Raw genomic sequence first — 22,928 nt, forward strand, 5'->3', positions numbered from 1 at the left:
GCGTCTGCCCCCTGGTGGTCATTGTGCATCATAGCTACAGGCCAGTTGGCTGGTCACTTAGGCTTTTATATATATAGACGGTGTAGTATTTGCATATAACCTACCCATATCCTTCTGTATACTTTAAATAATCTCTTGATTACTTATAATACCTAATGCAATATAAATGCTATGTAAATAGATGTTATAGTGCTTAGGAAATAATGACAAGGAAGAAAAGTCTGTACATGTTCAGTACAGAAGCAACCATTGCAGGCCTAACTACATAATACATGTCAGCAACAGGTAACATTTTCCCCCCAAATATTTTTAATTAATTAATTTTTCTACAAAAAGTGTTATTGTTTCCATTTGGTCCACTGCATGGGAAAGGGCTCCAGGGTGGTTAAAAGGATGCCTAGTGGTTTCAGGGAGAGGCTCAGGCAAAAGCCGGACACCAGAGGGAGGCAGAGAGGCTCCTCAAAGGCCTCTGGGCTCCAAGGGCTCCTGGTCCTGCTTGAGGGAAGCCGTTGGAAGAGATCCTCACCCAGCCAGCCTGGGGGTCAGCTGGCCTACGGAGGTGAATCAGGTGTAGCTCATCTGCTTGATGAGTTTCACCTCCTCACCCAGGAAGTGGTTCTGCAGGAAGTCACAGAGATGAGGGTCTGTGCTGGTAGAACCCAGAGCCTGCAGCTCCAAAGGGACCTGGTTCAGGCTCTTCTCCATGACCATGGTGGCTTCCTTGGTGTCCTGAGTGTCACCTCTCATCTTGGGAAGGCTTCAGCATGTCCTGGAGGAGAATGTGGCTGCCGTTGCATCTTTAAGAGACGCTCAGTGCCCTTGTGCTTCTTCTCCACCAATTCTGGGAAGAAGTCACCCACACATTCCAGAGCCACATCATCGCAGTCAAAATAGAAGCCCGGAGAGAGGTAGGTGTAAGAGGCCCGCAGATGCAGGCTGACAAGGTGGTTGGCGGTGTGGAATAATTCTGATGAATTTGGGAGCTCATGGGTATTTGGCAATAAGGAGTTAAGGTTAAAAAAAAAATAAAATGGTGTTGGCTGGTCTTGGTGTTGGCTGGTCGTGGAGGCTGAGGTGGTTCCGAAGGTGATGACTGGAAAAGGTGGTGATTGGAGGTTGGTCGGTTGGTTGGAGGCTGGAAGAAGGGGCGTCCCTGGGTCTGTCCTGTCCGAACACTGTTGAAGCAAGAGACAGATTCGGGGACCACTGAGGGCACAGCCTCCCCAAATGTTTTTAATCTGGGTTGGTTGAATCTATAGATGCAGAACCTGTGAATATGGAGGGCTTGTTGTATTTGCTACATTTAATATCACTTTATGTTGACATGGTGATAATGTAGAATCCTTTGCAAAGATACTTGAACTTTATAAACACCAGTGTCCTCAGATACGTACAGTCAATGCCTGAAATATTGCCCCATTTAGTTCTCTACATAAAAGCTACTATTTGTTAAGTGCAAAAATACTAGTCCATATTGTTCTTTGAGGATGATTAATTGCATAAGAAAGAATCCTATTATTTGTATTGCTCAGCAAAATAAAAATGGTCTGTGGGTTGCCCTTGCATAGCACGAGTTTAGTCATCTGAGTCCTAAGCCCATGAATTCTATGAACATTGGGAACCAGGGTGAGGGTTAGAGGGAGCATCTGACTGGACTTACCTAGACGAGAGGGACAGAGAGGAGAGGACCAAGGTTGAGTGGGGGACAACAAGTGGAGTGGGGGTGAAGCGATGGGAAGAGAGGGCTGATAGGTAGGAGGAAGAGTTGTAAAATCAGAGACCTGGCAAAATAATAAAGAGAAAATTATGTTAAGGTGAAGTTAAAGACTTAAGAGTCAGAAATTCAGGAGAACATTAAGTTATAATTCCCAGAGTATCATGAACTGCCTGAGACATTGGGCAGAGGGGCTTAGCCTCATCACAGAACCTCCTAATGAGAGCGGCTATATCCTCCTGTAAGTTCCCGAAGGTCCCAGCCACATCATGAGAGAGGGGGACGATGTGAGGAGAAGCAGCCTCCAAAGGCACAGACCCTGCTGTGCACAGAATGGGCTTCTTTTGATTGGACTCCAATCCACCCCAAGCCCCTTTAAAGGCACTGGCTGGGTCCGCTGTTCCTCCGTTTTCCTAACATACCTGGTGGAAATGACACACCAAATTGCCAGGACACTGGGGTTAGTGTGTGTGTGTGTGTGTGTGTGTGTGTGTGTGTGTGTAAGATTTCATTTTAAGAGAATAGGGAGAAAAATAGTTCTTTATCAATTCTGCATAAAGGATAAATACAGAAGTTTTTATGCTCTTCAAATATCTTTTTTAGAGATAGTGGGAGTCTCTGAACTCCCTAGTATGTGAGTGAGGGGTCTGCTGGGGGATGTGTGAGCACATGTACACACTCACACACACACTTACATACCCATATGTACACAGACCAGATGTCATTGCAAGGTACAGAGGGCCATTCGGTAAGTGAGATGAAACCATCATCTTTAATCCTAACCACTGCCCGTATGCAGATACATTATCAAGCCACATAAAACACAGCTCCTTGCAAATAGGTAGCAAATCTGAAGACTGTATCGCTGAGGAGGAACGCATGCCACCAACTGTTCCCTACTTGGGTGAGCAGCCCATTCCTGAGCCCTGGATTTCCACACTTTCTCATGTGCCCTTTGGGTTGTGTCACTTTCTACGGCTTCCCAGATCCCTGCTTTTCTCAAGGTGCCTCTTCAGCCAGAAAGTCATTCCCGTCTTAAAAGCTTCATATGTATTGTGACCCTCAGACCCCGCCTGACTGCCCCAGAGCCCAGGCAATCACATCTCACCATCCTTTAATCTGATCCAGGCACGTGTTGCTTGTTATCAGGTCTGCCAGCCCTTCTTGGTTCTGATCCTTCAAGTTAGAGTTCTCAATGGTTCCAGTCACTCTGGTCAGAGACAAGTTTTTCCAGAAGTCCTTCCTCTGAGGGCCCCCAGCTCAAAATGCCTCCCACTGGAGTCTCCCCCCAACTCTTCCCATCTGCCCCAAACTCTTGTCCTGCAGAACATTTGCATCTCAGCCCAAAGGTCACTTCCATAGTGAGGCCTCCCGCAGCCAGCCAGTTTCCTTCAGAGGATTTATACTTTGAAATTACGTTTACTTGTTGTTTTTTACTTGTTTTTCTCCCATTATTCTGTATATTTCTGGAAGACCAGAATTTGTTTTGTTTCCTTCTGTATTCGCAGGGGCTGGCACAGCGCATGCACGCATAGGAGCATTTGTTCATGAGCGAATAAACTTTCGGGGACAAAAAAATTTATCTGTTCATTTTGTGTTCGTTTGCCACAATTAAGATTATGGCATCTCACTCTGAGAACACCACTGTCAGATTCCCCCCTTGTGTTTTCTGTGCCAATTTATCCTTAAATAATTCTGATGAACTTCAGCTGATCCGCCATCAGTTTTCTTTTTCGTTTTCATAAAAGAACACGGAAAACCAATGTGATAAAAGCTACTCACAAGCCCGAGGCTTGGAGGAAAGAAAGAAACTTCTTTTTACTCTTTGGACTGAATGCCTTTCATCAAGTCCAAGTTTTTATTTCCCCAAAGCTTTTCTCTGTCAAGCTTGGCAAAGTGCTGTCTCCTAGGAGAATTACACAAGAACAAACTTCAAAATGTGAAGAAAGAGAGACGCATGCTTCAGAGCCAAACAGCAGAGAGGCGTTTCAGATGGATCCCCCCAAAGATCAAGTGCAGTCCTTTCTCCCAAGTGCATTACTTTCCTAAACTGACTTGAACCAAATGGATGAACAAGGACCTTTCACACCGTATAAACCAAGCCGGAAGGAGATAAGGATGCCAGCAAATAGGCCCAGGAAGGGTTTATCTGCCTAAATTTCAGGGCAACGAGCTGCTTCTGGTCACATGTTCTCTTAGGAGAAGCCGGTGGGCGAGTGTGTCCTGGATGGTGACGATGCAGCAGCTGTGGGGTGGGGGTGGGCTGAACATTACACCAGACAAGGGGAGAAAGGAAGATGCAAATTGGAAGCTGAATGTCCCCAAGGGCCTGACTGACAGAAAATCTTTCCATTGATTGTGCCATAAAAGCCCATCCCTTTCTGCCTTCCGGGGCCAAATTGGCAAAGCCTGGAAGGTGTTTGCTACAAACCAGAGCACAGAGGAAGCCATTTCTTGTCAACAGAACAGTGCTTCCCAAACTCACACAATCTTAAGAGTTACCTAGGAACTTAAAAACAGGAATCCCAGCCCCCCCCCCCCCCCACACACACACACAAGTTCTGGGTGAGTAGGTCTGGGCCCCGCTATGAACATTTTTATTTGTAACAAGTACCCCAGCTGATTGTGCCGATTAGGCAGGTCTGGGGACAGGCATTGGATAGTTGGCCCCATTTCTCCTTCTTTTGCTGATTCACCCATCTTCCAGGCAAGCCCCAGCAGCTGCCTTCCCAATCTTTGCAGAATCTCAGTATGCTCTCTTGGTTTACTCATTCAGAGCTAGAGTGTGGTTCTGCAAACGGGACCTTGGTGGAGATGTTAAAGGTGTTTAACCCCAGTGTTAAAGGTGGAACGGGATGTGGAGGCAGCGGTATCAGGAGAGAATCCCTTTAGGGAGGGAGCAGCCTTCTCCACCCCTAGACATTCTCGAGGCCTCTCTTTATGCTCCCAATCCAATCATCTCTCCCCCCACAATTTCCTCCACCACCTCTAAGCTCGTTCCTGAACCTTTTTCTCTGTCTTTTGGAACTTCACAGCCTTCTCTTCACCTGTGCGTTTCCATGTCACACTCTACTGGTTCAACTCTGTACTCATTTGCTGTCCTCTCCAACCCCACACCTGTTTCTCTTCCTGAGCTCGCCTCCTGGGTTACTTCTTCTACAAGTGGAACCCTCATCCCCTTAGTTACCCAGGCCTGGATCCTGATGTCTCTCTCTTTCTAATTCCTTCCATCCAATTCTAATTATCTGCTTATGGCAGTGGTTTGCAACTCAGGCTGCAAAACAGAATCATTTGGAAAGATTTTAAAGCATAACCATGCCTGGGCTCCACTCCCAGAAATTCTGATGTAATTGGTCTGTGGTGAGGTCAGGCCATGGAGAGCTTTTAAAACTTCCCAGGTGATTCTACTGTGCAGCTAGGGCTCCCTCTCCTTCCCGGCTCATACCCTTCCACAGGAGGCAAGTCTGATCTGCAGGACTGGGGTTAGGAGAGCGAGGCACTTACCTTGGGCACAGAATTCAAGGAGTGTCCAAACCCTCAGTAATCACGATCAATAATATTTTATACAAAAATTTAATAATAAAAGTTAATGCAAAAAAGTCCATGATAAACAACACATCAAAATTTTATAAAACAGGCTGTTTTGGTGTGTTTGCTTTATAACCCTGTGTTATTTTGCAACAGGAGCAATTGTTCCCAATCAAGCTGGGGTTCCCAGGCTGGTGTGGCTGTCACGGTCCTCTCATGGGTTTATGAGGGTTGACCAAGGCTGCAAACAGATTAGGCAATGAGGCGCTTGAGATTTTTTCAAGAGTTTATTTTACTTTTAATTTTTTTAGTCATTGATTTTAGAGAGAAAAAGGGAGAGAATATGAGAGAGACAAATGTTGATTTGTTGTCCACTTATCTATGCATTCATGGGTTGATTCTTGCATGTGCCCCAATCGGGGATGGAATCCGAAACCCTGGCTCCAACCAACTGAGCTACCCAGCCAGGCTTGAGAGTTTATATTAACTTTTTCTATTTGATTTAAAACATGGGAGAGTATTTTGATAAGATCAATATTAGAAATTCATCATTCAACTCACTTCTTCAATCGGACAGTTTAACCCCCATAGTAAATCCAGTCCCACTGATTTCCTTGAGACATCCTTGAAGGCAGTCCAGGAAAGGCATTCTAATCAGAGTTTAAGCAATGGTGCATCTCTGTGTCTCCTGAGGTAGCCACTTTGAAGTTCTTTAAATAAGCGAGTTCTGCTATATGTTAAAATGCAAACTTAATTCTAACTAATCTATCTTTGGAGAGCAGCAAACATGATCTCTCAGAAGAGACCAGTAGCTTCAAACTGGCCTGAGCCATTAAGACATTTTTAACAATTCCAAGAAAAGTCTTTCTTTACTCAGATGTCAAGTATTACTTCTCAAAATCAAGGTCTTCATGATCACTCCCATTTAATGTTAATTGAGAAGCATCTCCCTCAAGTGCAAAATACAGAGGCTTTTCTACCAAGGAAGCAACATAGATTTTTCTGGTTTATTTCTCATTGTGTGCTTTTAAAATAGATGATTAGGCTTATTCTGAGAAAGGTGCTACAGAAGTATCTTGTTTACTATCTAAGTGTGAAGAGAAAAAAAGGGAACCTCATTGTGCCATAAGTTAAGTTGGTCTTGGCGTGTGACAACTCTGTGTCCCCATGTCTCCAGAGGAAGTTTCTGAGAAAAAGTAGGGATAGAACTGATTGTGGGAGGATGAAAAGTAGGATAAAAAGGCACAAATCTGACCAATACGAAGAAGATATAATCCTAGGAAAAGGGAGCATTGATGTAAAAGAAGAATGAAGGAATAATGGGTAGAGAGAGTGAGGGAAAGTTAGCCTAACCACACCACAGGTTGAAATAAGGGATGATAAGTAGAGACCCTTTAAGTTTATGGGGATAGTATGAGATTTAATGTGGAGGGACATAAACCTTTGATGCTCTTTGAATTAGGAAAAAAAGCATCAAGATGAAGGATATATTAAATAATACCTACCCAGGCAAATATTTTGTTAGCTCTGTGCTCTAACTGAGCTAACCAGCCATTTACATCAGGAAGGTATTTTATAGTGAAGTTTTTCATTGATGCCCTTTCTTTTGGATAAATAAATAAAATCAGAAGAGGACTATTTAAAATACTTAAGAAAATAAGTGCCTTTCAAATTATATAACCCATTACATATAAGTAAATGAGTTTAGATCTTCAAGTAATACTTATTGAATTGAGTAATTGAGTACAATAGGCTAATCATAATTTTATTTATTCTTTTAAATGGTTCCTCATGAATCTCAACTTAGAAGACTTTTGGGGTTTTTAGCTTTATGTGAATTGCTTCATAAACTCAAAAGGAATAAAATTGTATTTTCATTAAAATATTCTATAACTTAATAAAATTTTATTTTCCTGGATTAATCTCTCCTGAGTTGGTCAGTCATGATGCATGTTATGCCTTCCCCTGTTGCCCAGAGAACTCTTCTCACTAGGGAGCAGACATATGTGACCAAGTCTGTACCACATGACCAACCCAGCTGAATGGACCAATGGTGGGTACTGGACCCAAGGGCATCCAATCCACAGGCTGACTGTAAATTAAGAGGAGGAACAACGCAAAAGAGCTACCAATCAGAGACAGTGATGAATAGCTGGACCAATCAGACCCCCTCTTAGGAGTCTGAATTATGACATATAGGGAGAAAGTCAGTCAGCTGATAGTGGCAAAGGAGGGGTTGTGGGACCAGGGCAGGGGACAAGCTCCTCCCAATGCCTGACAGCAGTCCATCTAGATCTAGATGAAGCCAGATGAGTGACTATACTGGGTTCCCAGAGAAAGTTTTGTCTCCCTGCTGCCATGTGTAACCTTACAGTACAACTTCATTCCTGAAACAGCCTGAACGAAATACTTGGAACATACAGCCCCCCAAATCTCACTAATACATAGTCCAACATTTGGTTAAATTGTGCTATATACACGTCAGAGGCAATTTGGTACAAAGATGTTCAATTTTATCTTTACTAATTTTAGGAAAAACATTTTGGGAAACAGTATGAGCTATCATATATGGCCTCAATGTGTTCATTAAAATTTGTGAGCTGACTCAACAGAAACATTTCCTGCCTGTAAAACAAACAAAATAAACAACATTATGCCAAAGGTGTCATTGCTATCATTTGGGGGTTAGAGACGAGGAGAATCAGCGATGATGGTTTTCTTCCAGAGATGGGAGATTGCATGGATTGCTGTTCCCTCTCAAATCAGGGTCTTTATGTGGTTTGTTAAGTAGTATGCCACCTAATCAATAGGTCCGAGGCTTAATGTTTTGTGTGTTTTTTCTTTTTTTATTACCAATAAAAGCAGAAGGTAAAACTCTGGTCACATAACCTCGGTACTGGTTTGTGCTGAGAACATTGCTCAGGGCACAGATTTAAAAAAGGAGCTGTTAATTTGAGGGTAACAGAAAAATATACGAAAATGGAACATTGTGTAGAAGGTGAGCATTTGAACAGAAGCTGGGGACCTGGATTCTAGTTGGTTCTGTCTCTAACAAGCCACGTTATCCTGGGCAAGTCCCTTTCCTCATCTCTAAAAGGAGAGAGAGCTGTTGCCTTGGCTGGTGTAACTCAGTTGGTTGGGCATCCCATGCACCAAAGGTCATTGGTTCCATTCCCTGTCAAGGCACATGCCCGGGTTGTGGGCTCAATCCCAGTACGGGATGTGCAGGAGGCAGCCAATCGACGTTTTGTTCTCTCTTTCCTTCTCCCTTTCTCTCTTTCTAAAAATCAATAAAAAACAAAAAACATTCTTTGCATTGTGTTATCTCCCCCACAAATAACATAGATCTACCAAAGCAGCGTTGTCTGCCCAGGACCGAGCCTGAGAATGGTTCCGGGTACCCTGCACATGCTCAGGAGATACTGCTGACATTGAAGAAGTCCATGCTGGACATTGGTCATCAAAAAGGCTCCCCCCCCATGTATGGAGTCTTAGCTATTTTTCAAAGATCTTTTACCCAGCAGCGCTCAACACTCACTGGTCTGAACTATCCCATTTAGTTCTCAGGGGAGGAGCACACCTTCCTTGTAAATACAGAAATATAGGACAGCCTCCTGGAGTGGGGAAAAGAGTTGTCTATGTGTTGGAAAACCACTAACTACTGTGTGATTTGGAGCAAGTCATTCCATCTCTCGAGGGTTCTGCTTCCTCATCTGCAAGGTCATTGGGCTGAATGAGATCCTTAGAACCCTTCTGGCAGCACACCTCTGACCCTGTCCTGGTCTACCTGCTACATATTACAAGTGGGTACTAAGGACAGATGAATCCATGGGGAAGGACGTGGGGCTGCATGAGGAATGAAGGCAGAGTAATTAGTGCAGAGGCATCGGTTCATTAGAAACTTCAAGACAGGCAGACCCTGCTTTTTATGTACAGCACCTAAAATCCTTTATGAGCATCAACTGGGTGGCTCTTTCTTTGCTGTTATTGGTTCATCAAAGCAGGTCACTGACCTCAGCCCCATATGCCATCATGCTCGCTGTCTGGGGTGCAGACATCATGGGAGAGAGCCTGCCAGCTTCCAAGTCTATGAACTGTCCGCGTTATTTAAAATACCCAACTGTGGGATCCTGAGGATTCTGCTATGACCTTTATCACAAATGCTGGGTCACTGATATGTAAGGGCCCTTTATAAGAAGTGACTAGCCCTGGCTGGTGTTGCTCAGTGGTTAGAGCATTGGCCTGTACACTGAGGGGTCTTGGGTTTGATTCCCTGTCCAAGGCACGCACGTACCTGGGTTGCAGGTTCAATTCCTGACCCTGGGCAGGTGCCTGTGGGAGGCAACCAATCCATGTGTTTCTCTCACATCGATATTTCTCTCTTCTCTTTTTCTATCTCTCTTCCCCTCTTCCCTCCCTTCCACTCTCTCTAAAAATCAATGGAAAAATATCCTTGGGGTGAGGATTAACAAAACAAACAAACACACAAATAAACAAAAATGACTAGAAGAGTATTCCAAAAGTGAGTTGCTACTGACCTCTAGACTTTTTTTTTCCTACCTCTAGACTTAGTCATATTAGCGTGACCCTAATTTCTTCAGACCAGGGTCTTTCAGTCCCATTGGTAGGAGGAACCAATTTGTTTTAGCATTGCTAAGGAAGGGAAGCTTTCAGTTACAAAATGAAGAAAGAGACACATAGTCAGGTAGGGTGGCCAGCAAGACTGTAATTATGCTTGAACAGGCAGTCTTCTGATGAAGGTCCAGATGGATGGAGAGAACCAGGAAGCAGAGCAAGAAGGATGAGGCGATATTTGTTGGCAGTGTGACTCTGTGGGCTCCCCAGCGGCCCACCAGGGCTACATTAGGATGATCTTCTGGGTTTTCACTACTCATGATTCCTGGGGACTTTATAATTCTGCATCAGAGTTTAGCCGTGGGATGACATACTCTTCTGTGAGATCAACAGTCTAGAAAGGAAGAAATGCCGTCATAAACTTTATGAGCCAACATAGGGAATGATACTCTCTAGAACTATGCTTAAAATATTATTATTTCACCATCATTGAATGCTTTCTTAATAAAAAAGGAAAAAAACATTGAGCCTACCCATATCAGAACTTCTTTACTCTTAGTCATTAACAAGAATCTCTGCAAGATTCTTGAATAGCTGATCACCGGAAGTTGAAAGTAACCCAAGAAATTCTCACAGGGAATACTAAAGATTTTCCCATTGTGTAAAGGCCCCCCAGAGGGTTAATTATAGCAAATGGTACAGCTATGTCCTGGACTGTGCGTCATTCCAGGAAAAGGCCGAGTCTCAGATAACAGACCAGAGGGATTAGCCTAGAGCTGCCTAGTACAGTTTGTGACTTTCACTCTTGCATTTTAGTGACTTCTGATCCCCATAGTACAAGAATTGTGTGTGGATTGTGTGACTTCAGGCCATCCCAGCACAAAAACAAGTTTCCTCCAATTCTACTCAGCAGTGTTCCCTCTGCTCTTGCCCAGAAGGATTAAAATTGGTACATCCATCTGGACATGCAGATGATGATGTCAAGACCTAGCCCAGCTCTTGGGGCAGCCTGGGCAGCTGGAGCTGGACAGTGACCCAGACAGGCAGCCAGTGGGGCTCAGGGGATCATTTCGACAGCTGATACTAAAAACATACTTACAATCCCCCGCTCTTGTGCCTAGGGCAAACAGCAGGCTTCTCTGCAACCTCAAACAAACCCTCAAGCTACCTTTTCTTTCCAGGGACACTCACTGCACCAGAATATACTGCTGATGGCAGTGGCGATGGGGATTGGGAGGGGCTTGGGCAGAGGCAAAAGGCCTGGCTTGCCTCTATTGTGCCACCCTGGTATGGTTTAATCTAGAAGGCTCAAGCTCCACATGCCTGTAAGGATGACCCTGCCCTGCCACTCCTCTCTCAGGTCAGTAGAAGCCATGGGAGACGTAGCCTGACCGCTCTCCTAAGGTGGGAGTGCTTGCTCTGGGCCTCTCTGGTGAACGCAGATGAGCACATTTACCTGTAGCTGAATATGAAGTTAATGCTACATCCTCCTCAGCTCCATCACTGTCTCGGGCTGAAAGCCAAAGGAGGGAAGGGCTGGGTTAGTGTCAGAGCTTCACTGGGAAACAGCACACGAGGACTAGGAGAAGATTTCATGGTTTGCAAAGAGGCTCTTGGCCCTTTAAAAAGGAATTCTCCATTGAGGCTGTTCGAACAACAACAAAAAATCTGTAATTTAAAAAAGAGTATTTTTTAAAGCTTCTGAGGAAGATTGTCTATGGAGAGCCTTTTGTGTTCAGGAGAAGCTCATCTGTGGTTAGTAATTAAAGGGGCTGACGATTCCTCATTGCTTTCTAGAGAAAAAACACGGGCACTGGGTCCGAGCCTTTGCTCTCTAGTATCACCGCAAGACCAGGGCATCTCACTGTCTTCAACAGCAAAATAAAAAACCTCAACCAGGTCATCTCTAAAGTCTCCTGAGGCTTGACACTACACATTTTGATTCGATGTAAAAAAACTGGACATGATATAAAACATCATTAAAGACAATTTTATATTGTTGTAGAATATCACACATGTAGTTATTTGTTGAATGTCTGTCTCCTCAACAGGACTGTAGCTTTATGAAGAAAGTAGCTCTGTTTGTCTCTAAGGCTAGGCCCTGGCTCGATACACGTTTGTTGTTTGATGGTTACAGACACAGCTAGGCCACTAGTATTCACACTTCGTGGCTGTAGAGTTGGCTCTGCTCTCTCATTGGTTAGCTGTGTGACCCGGGGCCCAATTCCTTAACTGATGGTTGCCTTTGTTTCCTGATGGAAGTAAAAGAGGGATCATGATGATCAAAACAGTAAATCTATTTCATTGGTTCGTTTTGGAGATTAAATCAACTAATAGATATAAAGCCCTTGGAATAGGGTGTGCTATATAAAAACCACCACAGTGCTATCCTTTGTGTTTTATTATTGGTGGTAGTGCTGGTGGCATAGTTATAAATGATGCTCTGGCATCCTCCTCCTGGCAGTTTTTAGAGGGGTTGGATCCGGTGATATATGAAAGGCTCTTTTTTCCTTCACAGGAGAATGAACTGAATTTTTGGTTTAACTTTGTTCCTTGTGGCATAACAAAACTCCTTCACATTCAACCCCTTGGTAACCATCCAACATTCTTATCAGACCAGATCATAAATTAGAGAAGCCCAATTCTCCAGCTCACTGCCTTCCTCCCCGCTTTATGCCAGCTCTCTCTTGAGGGTGACAAAAGAGCGGGCTTGCAATTTGTTCCCATGAAAGAACAAATGAAAGTCATACCCCCGGGACCATTCAAATTGGGTTTCTCATAGTAAGGTGGGTGCCTTGAAGAAAAAATTGTTGAGAATTCTCAAAAAGAACTATGTTCAGCAAAAGTGAGGAGTTGCTATAAGGAAAACAACCCAAAGGGCCTATGTTTGCGAAAACATTTTTCTCTTGGTTCATATTATTTTATAGTCATTGACCCATTTTTATATTACATGGACTTATTATTTTTGTCTTAAAACATTCAAATGAAATAATATGAGGTTTGTTTGTACACATTCAAACACTGGACAGAAAAATGCCCACAATAATGTGATACTTTCAAATATTCATGGGTCTTGCTTTTACCAAGCCTGATACAACTATATTCTAATTAGTCTAAAACAGGTAAAGCAGGCAATAATTATAAAAGGAGCTTTCCCATCCTAAAAATGATTCATAGCTGATATTCTACTATACTTAGGGTCTCTGCAAATTCTATCACATTTAACATTCTCAGTTAACAGAACAACTAATTTAAAAAGATCAATCAATATACTGCTTTTTAGGAACACATTTGTAACAGGGCATAGAATATTTATACCCAATTGTTTGGTGTCCTGTGGCAACATGACTGCATTGTCATTCTTCATCCAGATGTTTTTATATCTTGGAGTTAAGTCCGTAAGCCACTTCAGAGAGATAAAGCCTAATCTTCTTTCGAAAGCCTTCCAGGGAAATGGGGTCCTTAATCCCTTTGCTGATCTGTTTCAGTGTTTACCAACCCTTATTTTCCTATTTCATCTAAATCCCTCATGCTTTGGTTTGAGTCCATTTCTACCCATTGTCTTCAGTTGGAGACAGAAAATAACAGGACAACAGTCTCTGGGAGAGAGGTTTGTATACTTGTGTGAAATTCCCTGCTAATTCCCTCTTGGCTTATTCTTCTTGCAGTTGAATAATTCTGGTCCCACAACCCAGCGGTAAATCAAATAATTATGTGGCTGGAGTCACAGCAACAAACAGTATTAATCAGAAGAGTCACATAACAAACGCATACTTCACAGACTCAAACAAGATGTCATGTTTTAGTACAGAGCTGAGAGAGAGGTAATTTAAACAGTCTACGAGAATGGCACATCCAGAACGGCCATCTCAGTTTCATTGTCTTAGTCTTTCCGAAGAGGTCTGACGTTCTAACCCTTTAATCATCACTGTGGTTTCCCACCGAAACCTCTCCAAGTTCCCCACACTTCTCATTAGTGGATCCCAGGACTGGAAGGGGTGTTCTTGTTAGAGACTGACCCATGTTGAGTACAATGGCCTGATTGTTCTTGCTGACCACATGTCTGTTTATATAGAACGGTGATTGTTTCCTGAGCAAACAAAAACAAAGAGTGCTAAGCTGCTGTCCCACTGTCAGCGCATGACCTATGACACACTTAGGATTTTTCAAGTAATTGTTATTATACTGTACTTATTATACTATACTTGCCTGGTTCTTCTCTATTTTGTGTCTCTTTGTATGTTTTTCCTAGCTAGGTGTAATCCTGTACTTTTTATTGAATTTTAATCATTCTTCTAATATTTGATATTTGTACTTTTTCCAGGTGACCTAAATTCTGATGCCATTCTCTAAAACTTAAGTTTCTGGTTATTCTGTCTGATTTTGGAGCACAATCTATGTGTTCTTTACTACACAATTGTCCCCCCCTACCCCACCGCCCCCAACAAAGATTCAAACTACGCTGACGCTGACTCTCACTGGCAGGCGATTTTCTGCTCAGAAATGGACTTTCTAACCATGCTCGAGGAATAGGGCCAGTCCCAGGAAACACTGCGCATTTGCAAGCTCTTTTTCTCCCACCAGGACACTCCTTCAACAACTTCAAACGCTGGCTCGATATTTTGGAGGTATGGGATATTGATCATTACCAATTCCAGTGTGTTTGGGGTTTATAAAACTAAGACTTCTCTTCCTCTCTCTCCTCCTCTCTCTGACTTCTGTTTCCTGGAAACATGAAACAACAATAAAACAAACACAGGAAGTTTTCTCCAATCTTCTGGTGAGAACTATGAGAAGTAGTTTCAAGAAAGACGGACTAGGCAATTCTGCCACAAACCTCAGCGAGCTGATTACACAGCATCGGCAAGCAACAAAAAATTGCTATCGGAAGGATATATACTGTCAGGGTCTGACTCTCGGTCATCTGAACTGAAAAGAATTAATGGATGCATCTATCTGAGAAGGATTTAATGGGAATGTGTAATTAGCCATAGATTACAGCTTTAAAAAGTGTATGCACTTGAAAGGAAAGCTTCTATTAATTTTTTGAGCCTAGTGAACATTATATGTGCTTTGCAGTCTATTAAATAGCATCATCTTTGCACATTAGAAATAAATTGTGAGAAATCAGATGCCTATTAAGACACAGGAATTGATGTACAACTATGACATTTGGTTATGAATGATATGCCAGATGTTTTAGAAAGGAAATAAAGAATTTTGACATATTTCCAGATGACTGAAATTAGCCACCATTTTCCCCAGGTTGTTGGTGTCCAAGCCTCCTTATTGGCATGGACAATATATTTTATTCTTTAATAAAAGGGTAGTCAGGTGGCTTGCTCTTACATAAGGATTAAAATGTGACCTAGAAATTATCATGAAAATGTCACATAAGCACATTGCTTTATTTCTATTAATGATTGTACATCTGTGCCTTTATCAGGATTCTGATTTAATGCCTCTTCCTGTCCCTTTTTGTAAACCCTGAAGGGTTTTAAGCAGTGGACACTTGGAAAAGCAGAGAACCAGAGTTATTGGGCTTTGCGACTTTAACGAGGTGATGAGTCCTGCAAATCAGTTTATTATGATGTTTGGGCAAATTAACTTTGAGCCTTAACTTTTAAAATGTCAATCACTGTTGCCAGGATTGACTTTTGTACTTGACAGCCACAACATCTGGATTTAGCATTATATGTCATGTAGTTGCGTGGTGCAAGCCTAATTTGAGGCTGATTAGCTCATTTTATGGTGGGTGCCTCTCTTTACCCAGCATGAGCGCTAGAGCCACACCCTCTTTACTTAGGGCCTTTGATTCAGTTCTGTCTTGGTCTCATTCCATTGGTCGCTCTGTATTTTGGAAGAACTCATTTTTCATAACAGTTTAACCTTGATTCTGGGGTCTTCATTTCCATGCTTGAACTATTTAGCCATCCACTAAATTCTGACCACTCCCTTTTTGTTCCCTCTTGGCTAGCCTCTTGTCCAAGCCTCTCCTGTTTCTCCCACAGAAGAACCTCCCTGCTCTCTGAATACCCCCAGGAAAGTACCTCTTGAGAGTTCCTGGTTCTCCGCTCTGAAGCTGCATTGGTAGACAGGGGCTGAGCAGGCATTGCCCTGTACAGAGCAATCCTGTTTACACGATCTGTAGAGAATGCAGAGCTCAGGTATGATGTACAGCAGCAGGAACACCCATGCATTGGTGACCAGGGCAATGCAGACGACAGGGTCATCCCACTGGGGCTGCCGCTGGAGCTGTGGGTTGCCTCTCAGGAGCATGGAGATCCACACCACCCAGATAATGATGGAGATGAGCATAGTGGCGAAGATGAACTTCCCATGCTGCTTCCAGTTCTCACACGGGCCACAAAAGGTGGCTTTGGAGACGAAGAAGGTGATGGCCATCAGGAGAAGGACATAGACCAGGAGTACCACAAAGTCCACATTGAGCTGACAGGGTGCCATTTGTGCAAACATCATACATCTGGTCATTATGAGGGTCACATACTCAATGGCAATGATTGTCTGCAACAGGCTACAACCAATAGCAATGCACAAAAGTGTCGTCCAAGAGAAGGAGACCCCACCGCGGACGAGCTTCACCAGGTTGGAGGCATGAGCCAAGAGGCATGAGAAACAGAGAGCAAAGAGAACCCCAAAGAAAAAGTAGCGCACAGGGGCAGTCTGCTGATTGAACTGGAAGATGAAGGCAAAAGCAAGGCTAAAGAGCCCCAGCACGCCCAGGAGGAAGAGGACCTGGGTGGGGAGGACATTCCACAGGCAACAGTCTTGAACCTTTCGCAGGAGGAAGAGAAATACCAAGAGCAGAATAATTGTAACCACGATGCCAATTATTGCCAGGCACTCCAGCACGATGCCCCATGGCCCCTCTGTGTCACAGAGGAAATAAGAGTCCCCAGTGGACTGGCTGTAGTCCTCATACATGGTGGCTGTAAGTGGACCTCACGAGAATGGACTTCTGTTTTCCTGCAGAAAAAAGATGAGACAAGCTTATAGCTTTACATCTACCCCAAAGAATGCATGTTAGGTATATTCATGTCTCTCAGTCTAAAATAAAGACATCTGCACGTACTAAAGGAAATAGCCCCAAACTATCAAGCCCTCAAAACTATCCTAGCTCTCTCCTGCTGGGAAGAACGGAATAGTCTTTCCAGATAATTCATCCATTTCTATGTTACAGTCTCTCTGTTACAAGGCTTTTTGAAATTAATGCAGAATCTTTTTCATAAATTGGTGTGTTTGACAAGGTATGCATGATCTATAGGATTCCAGTTAAATCAGGCTCTAGGACAAGGACTGCTGACATTAATGGATCATTGGGTCACTCAAGACACTGATGCACTGCTTGAAGGAGACAGACAGGTTATTTTTCCTAGTAATATTAATGACTGTTCCTTCTTTAAATTCAAGTCAATTCAATGCATTATGTTATTGTTCAATATTTACTATTTGTTCATCAAAGAATGATACAACATGGTCCCTGCCTTTAAATAACTTTTTGGGTAGTTTAGCACCAAAATCTATGTCTTAACAGAGGTTGTCTAGGAAAAAAATTCCACATATTCGTTTGGAAAAAAGTACCTTGTAATCGAATACTCCTAGCTCTTCTCCTCTTCAGTTATTCCCAAGCCAGATGGCTGGAGTGACCCAGGTTTACAGCTGAGGGCATGGTCCCTTCATTCTGACTTACCTTCTCTGTGTCCACCCTGGAAGCTGAGGCTGTGGTGACTGCGAGGTTGTAACTGCCAATGAGTAAGAAGGAGACAACCTCAGCTTCTTTATTCTCTCCCCAAATGGGCGGAAGGACTGAGGCCCTCACTCAGATTCCTGCAGTGCCTATAAAAAACCCGGAAGGTCAGAAAGACACACCTATTCCAGTTTCACAGCAACTTTTCTACAGAGACTTCTTTGGTGATAACAATTATTTTCCACTCCACTGCTCACTCCAGGCACCTTGGCCGTAGGGAGGTCCTGAAGGGGGAGTGAACTTCGGAATGACTGCTTGCTCCCCATATACACCAATGTGTTCTGGAAGCTGAGAGAAGCCTTCAGTTGGTCTTACATGAAGACCTTTCATTCTTCTCCTGACCTACTTCCTGCAAAGCTGTCTCCAGAGTCTTCCTCACATCTTGATTTTGATTGTAAGATCCAAAGAGCATTCATTCAACAAAGGAATAAAACTTTTTCTGGGCCAGAAAGAGGGTATGTGCATTTAAAGGACCAGCCATTGGCAAAATTGTGAATTGGGGGAAATTTATCTTCTCTGCTACTCTCTTTTAGAAGTCCTTGCTCAAGTCTTGGCTGTCCATCAAGTGTGGGCTTTGGCTTAAGTTCCCTCTATCCCTCTTCTCCTCACCCTGTATCAGAATGCATTTGTTCTGGCTCTCATTCTACTGGGGAATTCCTAGGGCCCAAGATAGAACCCAAAACTGAAAGTTACCAGCTGATGTTGGCAGATCATGTTCCTTTTCTCTTGCGGTCACATATGGTAGAACACACAATACTGTGTCCCACCTATACTGGCTATGGGCCCCCTCCTCATCCTTCCACCCCTGCTCCCAATGTACTCCTTGGTTCTTTTCCTGGATATTTGTAGTTTGACAAAGACATCTGAAGACCCCAAATCAGTACCTGTTAGTCTGGTTTCAAGTTGCTCTGTGACCTAGCCCTACCTTTCTCATCCATATTTCTTTCAGGTCTCCTGGCCCTGTGGTTTATCCAGGTTGGTTTTCCCACTGCCTCCCAAGTAAACAAGCGCCCATCTGCTTGCCTTCTCTTTGATGTTGTCCCTGACCTGGACTGCCTTTGCTTTATTCCTACTTATCCTTTGTGCTCTATTCCCATTGATCCTGTTTCCTACCCAAATACTTTCCCTACCTTTAAAATCTAGCTCAGCCCTAGCTGGTTTGGCTCAGTGGGTAGAGTGTTGGCCTGCAGACCGAAGGGTCCCAAGTTTGATTCCGGTGAAGGGCATGTACCTCAGTTGCAGGCTCCTCCCTGGTCCGGGCGCCTGGTTGGGGCGTGCGCAGGAGGCAACCGACCGATGTGTTTCTCTCACATAGATATTTCTTGGTGTCTTTCTATCTCTCTTCCACTCTCCCTAAAAATCAATAGAAAAATATCCAGGGGTGAGAATTTTTTTTTTAAAAAAAAAAGGTCTAGCAGTCAGTGATGGCGAACCTATGACACGCGTGTCAGAGGTGACATGCAAACTCATTTTTTTGGTTGATTTTTCTCTGTTAAATGGCATTTAAATATTTAAAATAAATATCAAAAATATAAGTCTTTGTTTTACTATGGTTGCAAATATTAAAAAATTTCTATATGTGACACATCACCAGAGTTAACTTAGGGTTTTTCAAAATGCTGACACGCCGAGCTCAAAAGGTTTGCCATCACTGGTAGCTCATCCTATCTCGTCTGTGAGCTTTCCTGCCTTCCTGATCACTCCAGCTCTCATTTGTCCCCTCTTTCTGTGAACTCAACAAGCAAGCACATAGGGTCTATCTGTTCAAAATTAAAGAAACCATATTTTCTGCCTATTTTAGTTGCATTAATTAATTTATTAATAAAATAAATGTATTAAAAATAATAACTACATTTATTAATTTATTTTATTTGTATTAGCCTCATCCTCTCGATTAGATTGATAGCTGCTTAGGGGTCAAGTTCCACATTTTATGCACCCATAGCACCTGGCCCCAAGTGGAGTACCTCCTGGGTGGTGGACAGATTGTTTAATTGAAGGATCCTAATGATAGCATTCCAGGCCTTGTGAAGGTACTTTTCATCAGTGTGCTTTTCCAATAGATGCTTTCTAATGAAACCCACTTTAAACAAGTCAGGACTTTAACTGACCCCAAAGTCACCCTGAAGTGGGGTGGTTCTATTTTAGAATGGCTTAACTTTAAAAAGCTGTGTTGTTGTTGTTGTTGTTGTTTTCCCTTTGAGAGAAGAATATTCTAGGGAGGCGAGCCCTCCCCTTTACTTGCTTTAGGAATAATTGTGGTCATACCGAAGCTGTAAGGCTAATCTAATGTTTACATTAAAGGGTAAAGAGATTTTCTAGATGATGAAATGTGACATCCATGAGAATTCACTCAAAAAGCCTAGTGAGTGGTTAAATTGTTGTCAGTAGACCAAGAGAGGATTTCTCACTTAATTCTTCCAAGAGAATTATTTTGGTGACCTTTTCCCTCCTTCCAGCCCCTCTAGTTAGTCAGTCATTCCTCATTGTTGTGATGTTCTGGCCAGCCTGTCTTCTAAGGAGATTCCTCCTGACCTGAGGGCTTGAGGCAGGGAGATTAATGGGTTAACGACACAAAGCCCTTTGAATACCTGAGATAAAAGAACTTGTCCTAGGTACTAATTATTGTTACTTAAACACCTGGGGTGATAGAATTAACCCATGTGCTGCTAGGCCTTAAGGAAACGAAGCCTCCTTTTGCCTACGCACCTCCACATCTCACGCCTCATTTCTTTTGGCTTTTGTGTGGCAACAACATCACACGAAACAGTTCAGATATGGCTTTGATGAATCTAAGTGTATTGATTACCACGAGTCCATTAAAAATGGAGATAAAACAGTCAAGAGGTCAAATGCCATTTGTCAAACATCTATTTGTGTTGTTTCCTTCTCCCAGAAACAGAGCTGGAGGAAGTGTTAGAGGTCACCTGTCCTAACCCTTTCATTAATAATTCATAATAAGAAAGCCAACTTTATTACATGAGGAGTTAAATAATAAGGAAGCAGAGGGCCAGGGAAATGAAGCAATGTAGCAAACATGTGGAAAGGTAGAGAGGCAGCCAGGGTTGCTGACTCCTGGTCACATTTCTTTTTTTTCTTTCTTTATATTTGTTACCTGGTCACATTCTTGCTGCCAGGAGGATAGTCTTCCTACCTCAGGAGGACACGTGGGTCATAATTATAAAGAAAGAAAAAAAGAACCACTGTGCTGTATACCTAAAATTAATACAAAATAATATTCTCTTTTTAATGCAAAATAATGTTGAATGTAAACTATAATTGAAAAAAATAGTGACAGGATGTAAAGTTCAGACTAGGGAATATAGTCAATAGTCCATAATAATAAAAGCGTAATATGTTAATTAGACTAAACAGCCGAACGACCTACCGGACGTCCTTACGGACAAAGCTGGGGCTGCAAGGACTGAGCCCCTTGCACGAATTTTGTGCATTGGGCCTCTAATATTGCAATAACTATGTATGGTGTCAGATGGGTACTAGACTTATTGAGGTGCTCACTTTGTAAGTTATATAAATGTATAATCACTATGTTGTACACCTGAAACTAATATAATGTTGTATATCAACTGTTAATTGAAAAATAAAAAGATAGAGTTCAATACAAAACAACAACAACAACAACAACAACAAACCCACCCCCATACAAAACAAACCCAGAAAAGAATAGATTATGAGAGAGAGTGCATCAGATATTCTTCATTCTGCAACAAATCCTGCAGCTGTCATGACTGGCCATGTGCAGGCTGGCTGTGTGAGACGGGGTGCGCTGGCCAGGAACACATCATTTGCTCTTTTGTTCACAGTCATTTCCAAGGCTGGCTTTGTGGGGGTGCGACCAGTGCAGCTGTTCAGGGCCCCCCACTCAGAAAGATCCTGTGCTTGGAGTTTAATACTTTGTGGTCACCATCTTAAAATTCTTAATCATTTTATCTCTGAGTTTGTGTTTTGTAAGTGAAGTCAGATGGGACAGTGGAGCATGTGCAGGGGCTGAGAGCCTTGGCCCATCTATGATCCTGCCTCCATTGCCTCCCAGCACCCACTCCATGCTACCTTTTTGTGCCCTGAGTTACCCCCTTTCCCCTTTCTGCCTCTGCCTCATGGATGCTACCACACTCCTCCTGGGGTCGCCTGTCCATCAGGGGTTGGGCAGTGGGCTCTTGGAAAAATGGATTGACATCAGCATGTCTAGGCATCATGTCTGATATATGGTGGTTAATTTGATCAATATTATATCAAGGTGTAAACATGGTCCATTGAATTGTATATTATGTAATGTGCAGTTAGTTGCGAAGAACCTCAGTGTTTTATCTGGATCAGCAAATCGTCAAGACTGGATGTCATTTATGAATGTTCAGGATATTTTTTGGAAAGAAAGTTTTCTGATGTTTTTTCCAATTTGTGACTATTATAACATTTTGAGTGAAGTAGTATACATTGTTCTTATATTGGGTTGTTTTATCATTATTAGAGGAAAGCAGGTGGTGTGAAAAGTATAGAGGCATGTTTAAGGTCAGTTGCTGGATCTGGAAGTGTAAATACAACAATAGTGAGAAAGATGTTAACTAATAAAAATTTTGATTTTACTTGGGCTGCATTATAAAAAGGAAAAGTAGATATAGACCCTTATAATAAACTAGAGGCCCGGTGCACAAAAATTTGTGCACTCGGGGGGGAGAGGGGGGTCCCCTCAGCCCGGCCTGTGCCCTCTCGCAGTCTGGGACCCCTCAGGAGATAACGACCTGCTGGCTTAGGCCTGCTCCCGGGTGGCACAGGGCAGGCCCAATCCCTAGGTGCAGCCCCTGGTCGGGCTCAGAGCAGGGCCGATTGGGGAGTTGGGGCGCCGCCCCGTCATGCACAGAGCAGGGCAGATCTGGAGGTTGTGATGCCACCCCTAGTCATGCTCAGGGTACGGCCGATTGGGGGGTTGGGGCACCGCCCCCTGTCACACTCAAGGCAGGGTCGATAGGGAAGTTGCGGCACCACCCCCTGTCACGCACAGAGCAGGGCCAATCAGGGGGTTGGGGCGTTGCCCCTGTCACACACAGAGCAGGGCCCATCAGGGGGTTGGAGCACCGCCCTCTATCACCCACAGAGCAGGGCCGATCAAGGGGTTGGGGCGCCACCACTGTCACACTCAGGGCAGGGCCGATGGGGAGGTTATGGCTCTACCCCATCACACACAGAGCAGGGCCCGTGGGGGGGGGCGGTTGGGGAGCTCCCCCCTATCAGGCACAGAGTAGGGCTGCTCAGGGGGTTGGGGCCCTGCCCCCTGTCACACACAGAGCCGCAGGGTGATCAGGGGGTTTGGGCGCTGCCCCCTGT

The 22,928-nt window shown here is 43.5% G+C and overlaps 1 protein-coding gene across 1 annotated transcript; it reads right to left on the reverse strand.

Annotated features, from left to right (window-relative positions):
- Window positions 1-743: 743 nt before the first annotated feature.
- On the reverse strand, window positions 744-16,762 carry GPRC5D (G protein-coupled receptor class C group 5 member D). The gene is made up of 3 exons (XM_059681126.1): window positions 15,868-16,762; window positions 11,274-11,330; window positions 744-967 (listed from the first exon to the last, which is right to left on the reverse strand). Exons 1-3 carry the CDS (start codon window positions 16,760-16,762, stop codon window positions 744-746), a joined length of 1,176 nt encoding a protein of 391 aa, XP_059537109.1.
- Window positions 16,763-22,928: the final 6,166 nt, after the last annotated feature.

The sequence above is a fragment of the Myotis daubentonii genome, chromosome 2 (assembly GCF_963259705.1).
Source record: "Myotis daubentonii chromosome 2, mMyoDau2.1, whole genome shotgun sequence".
Classification (NCBI taxonomy): domain Eukaryota; kingdom Metazoa; phylum Chordata; class Mammalia; order Chiroptera; family Vespertilionidae; genus Myotis; species Myotis daubentonii.

Coding starts and splice junctions, on each gene's coding strand:
- GPRC5D (XM_059681126.1), bottom strand. CDS start 16,762: ATGTATGAGGACTACAGCCAGTCCACTGGGGACTCTTATTTCCTCTGT. Junction 11,331..15,867: donor GAACCAGGAACTCTCAAGAG/GTACTTTCCTGG, acceptor TTTGGCTTTCAG/CCCGAGACAGTGATGGAGCT. Junction 968..11,273: donor AACTTCATATTCAGCTACAG/GTAAATGTGCTC, acceptor CAAATTCATCAG/AATTATTCCACACCGCCAAC.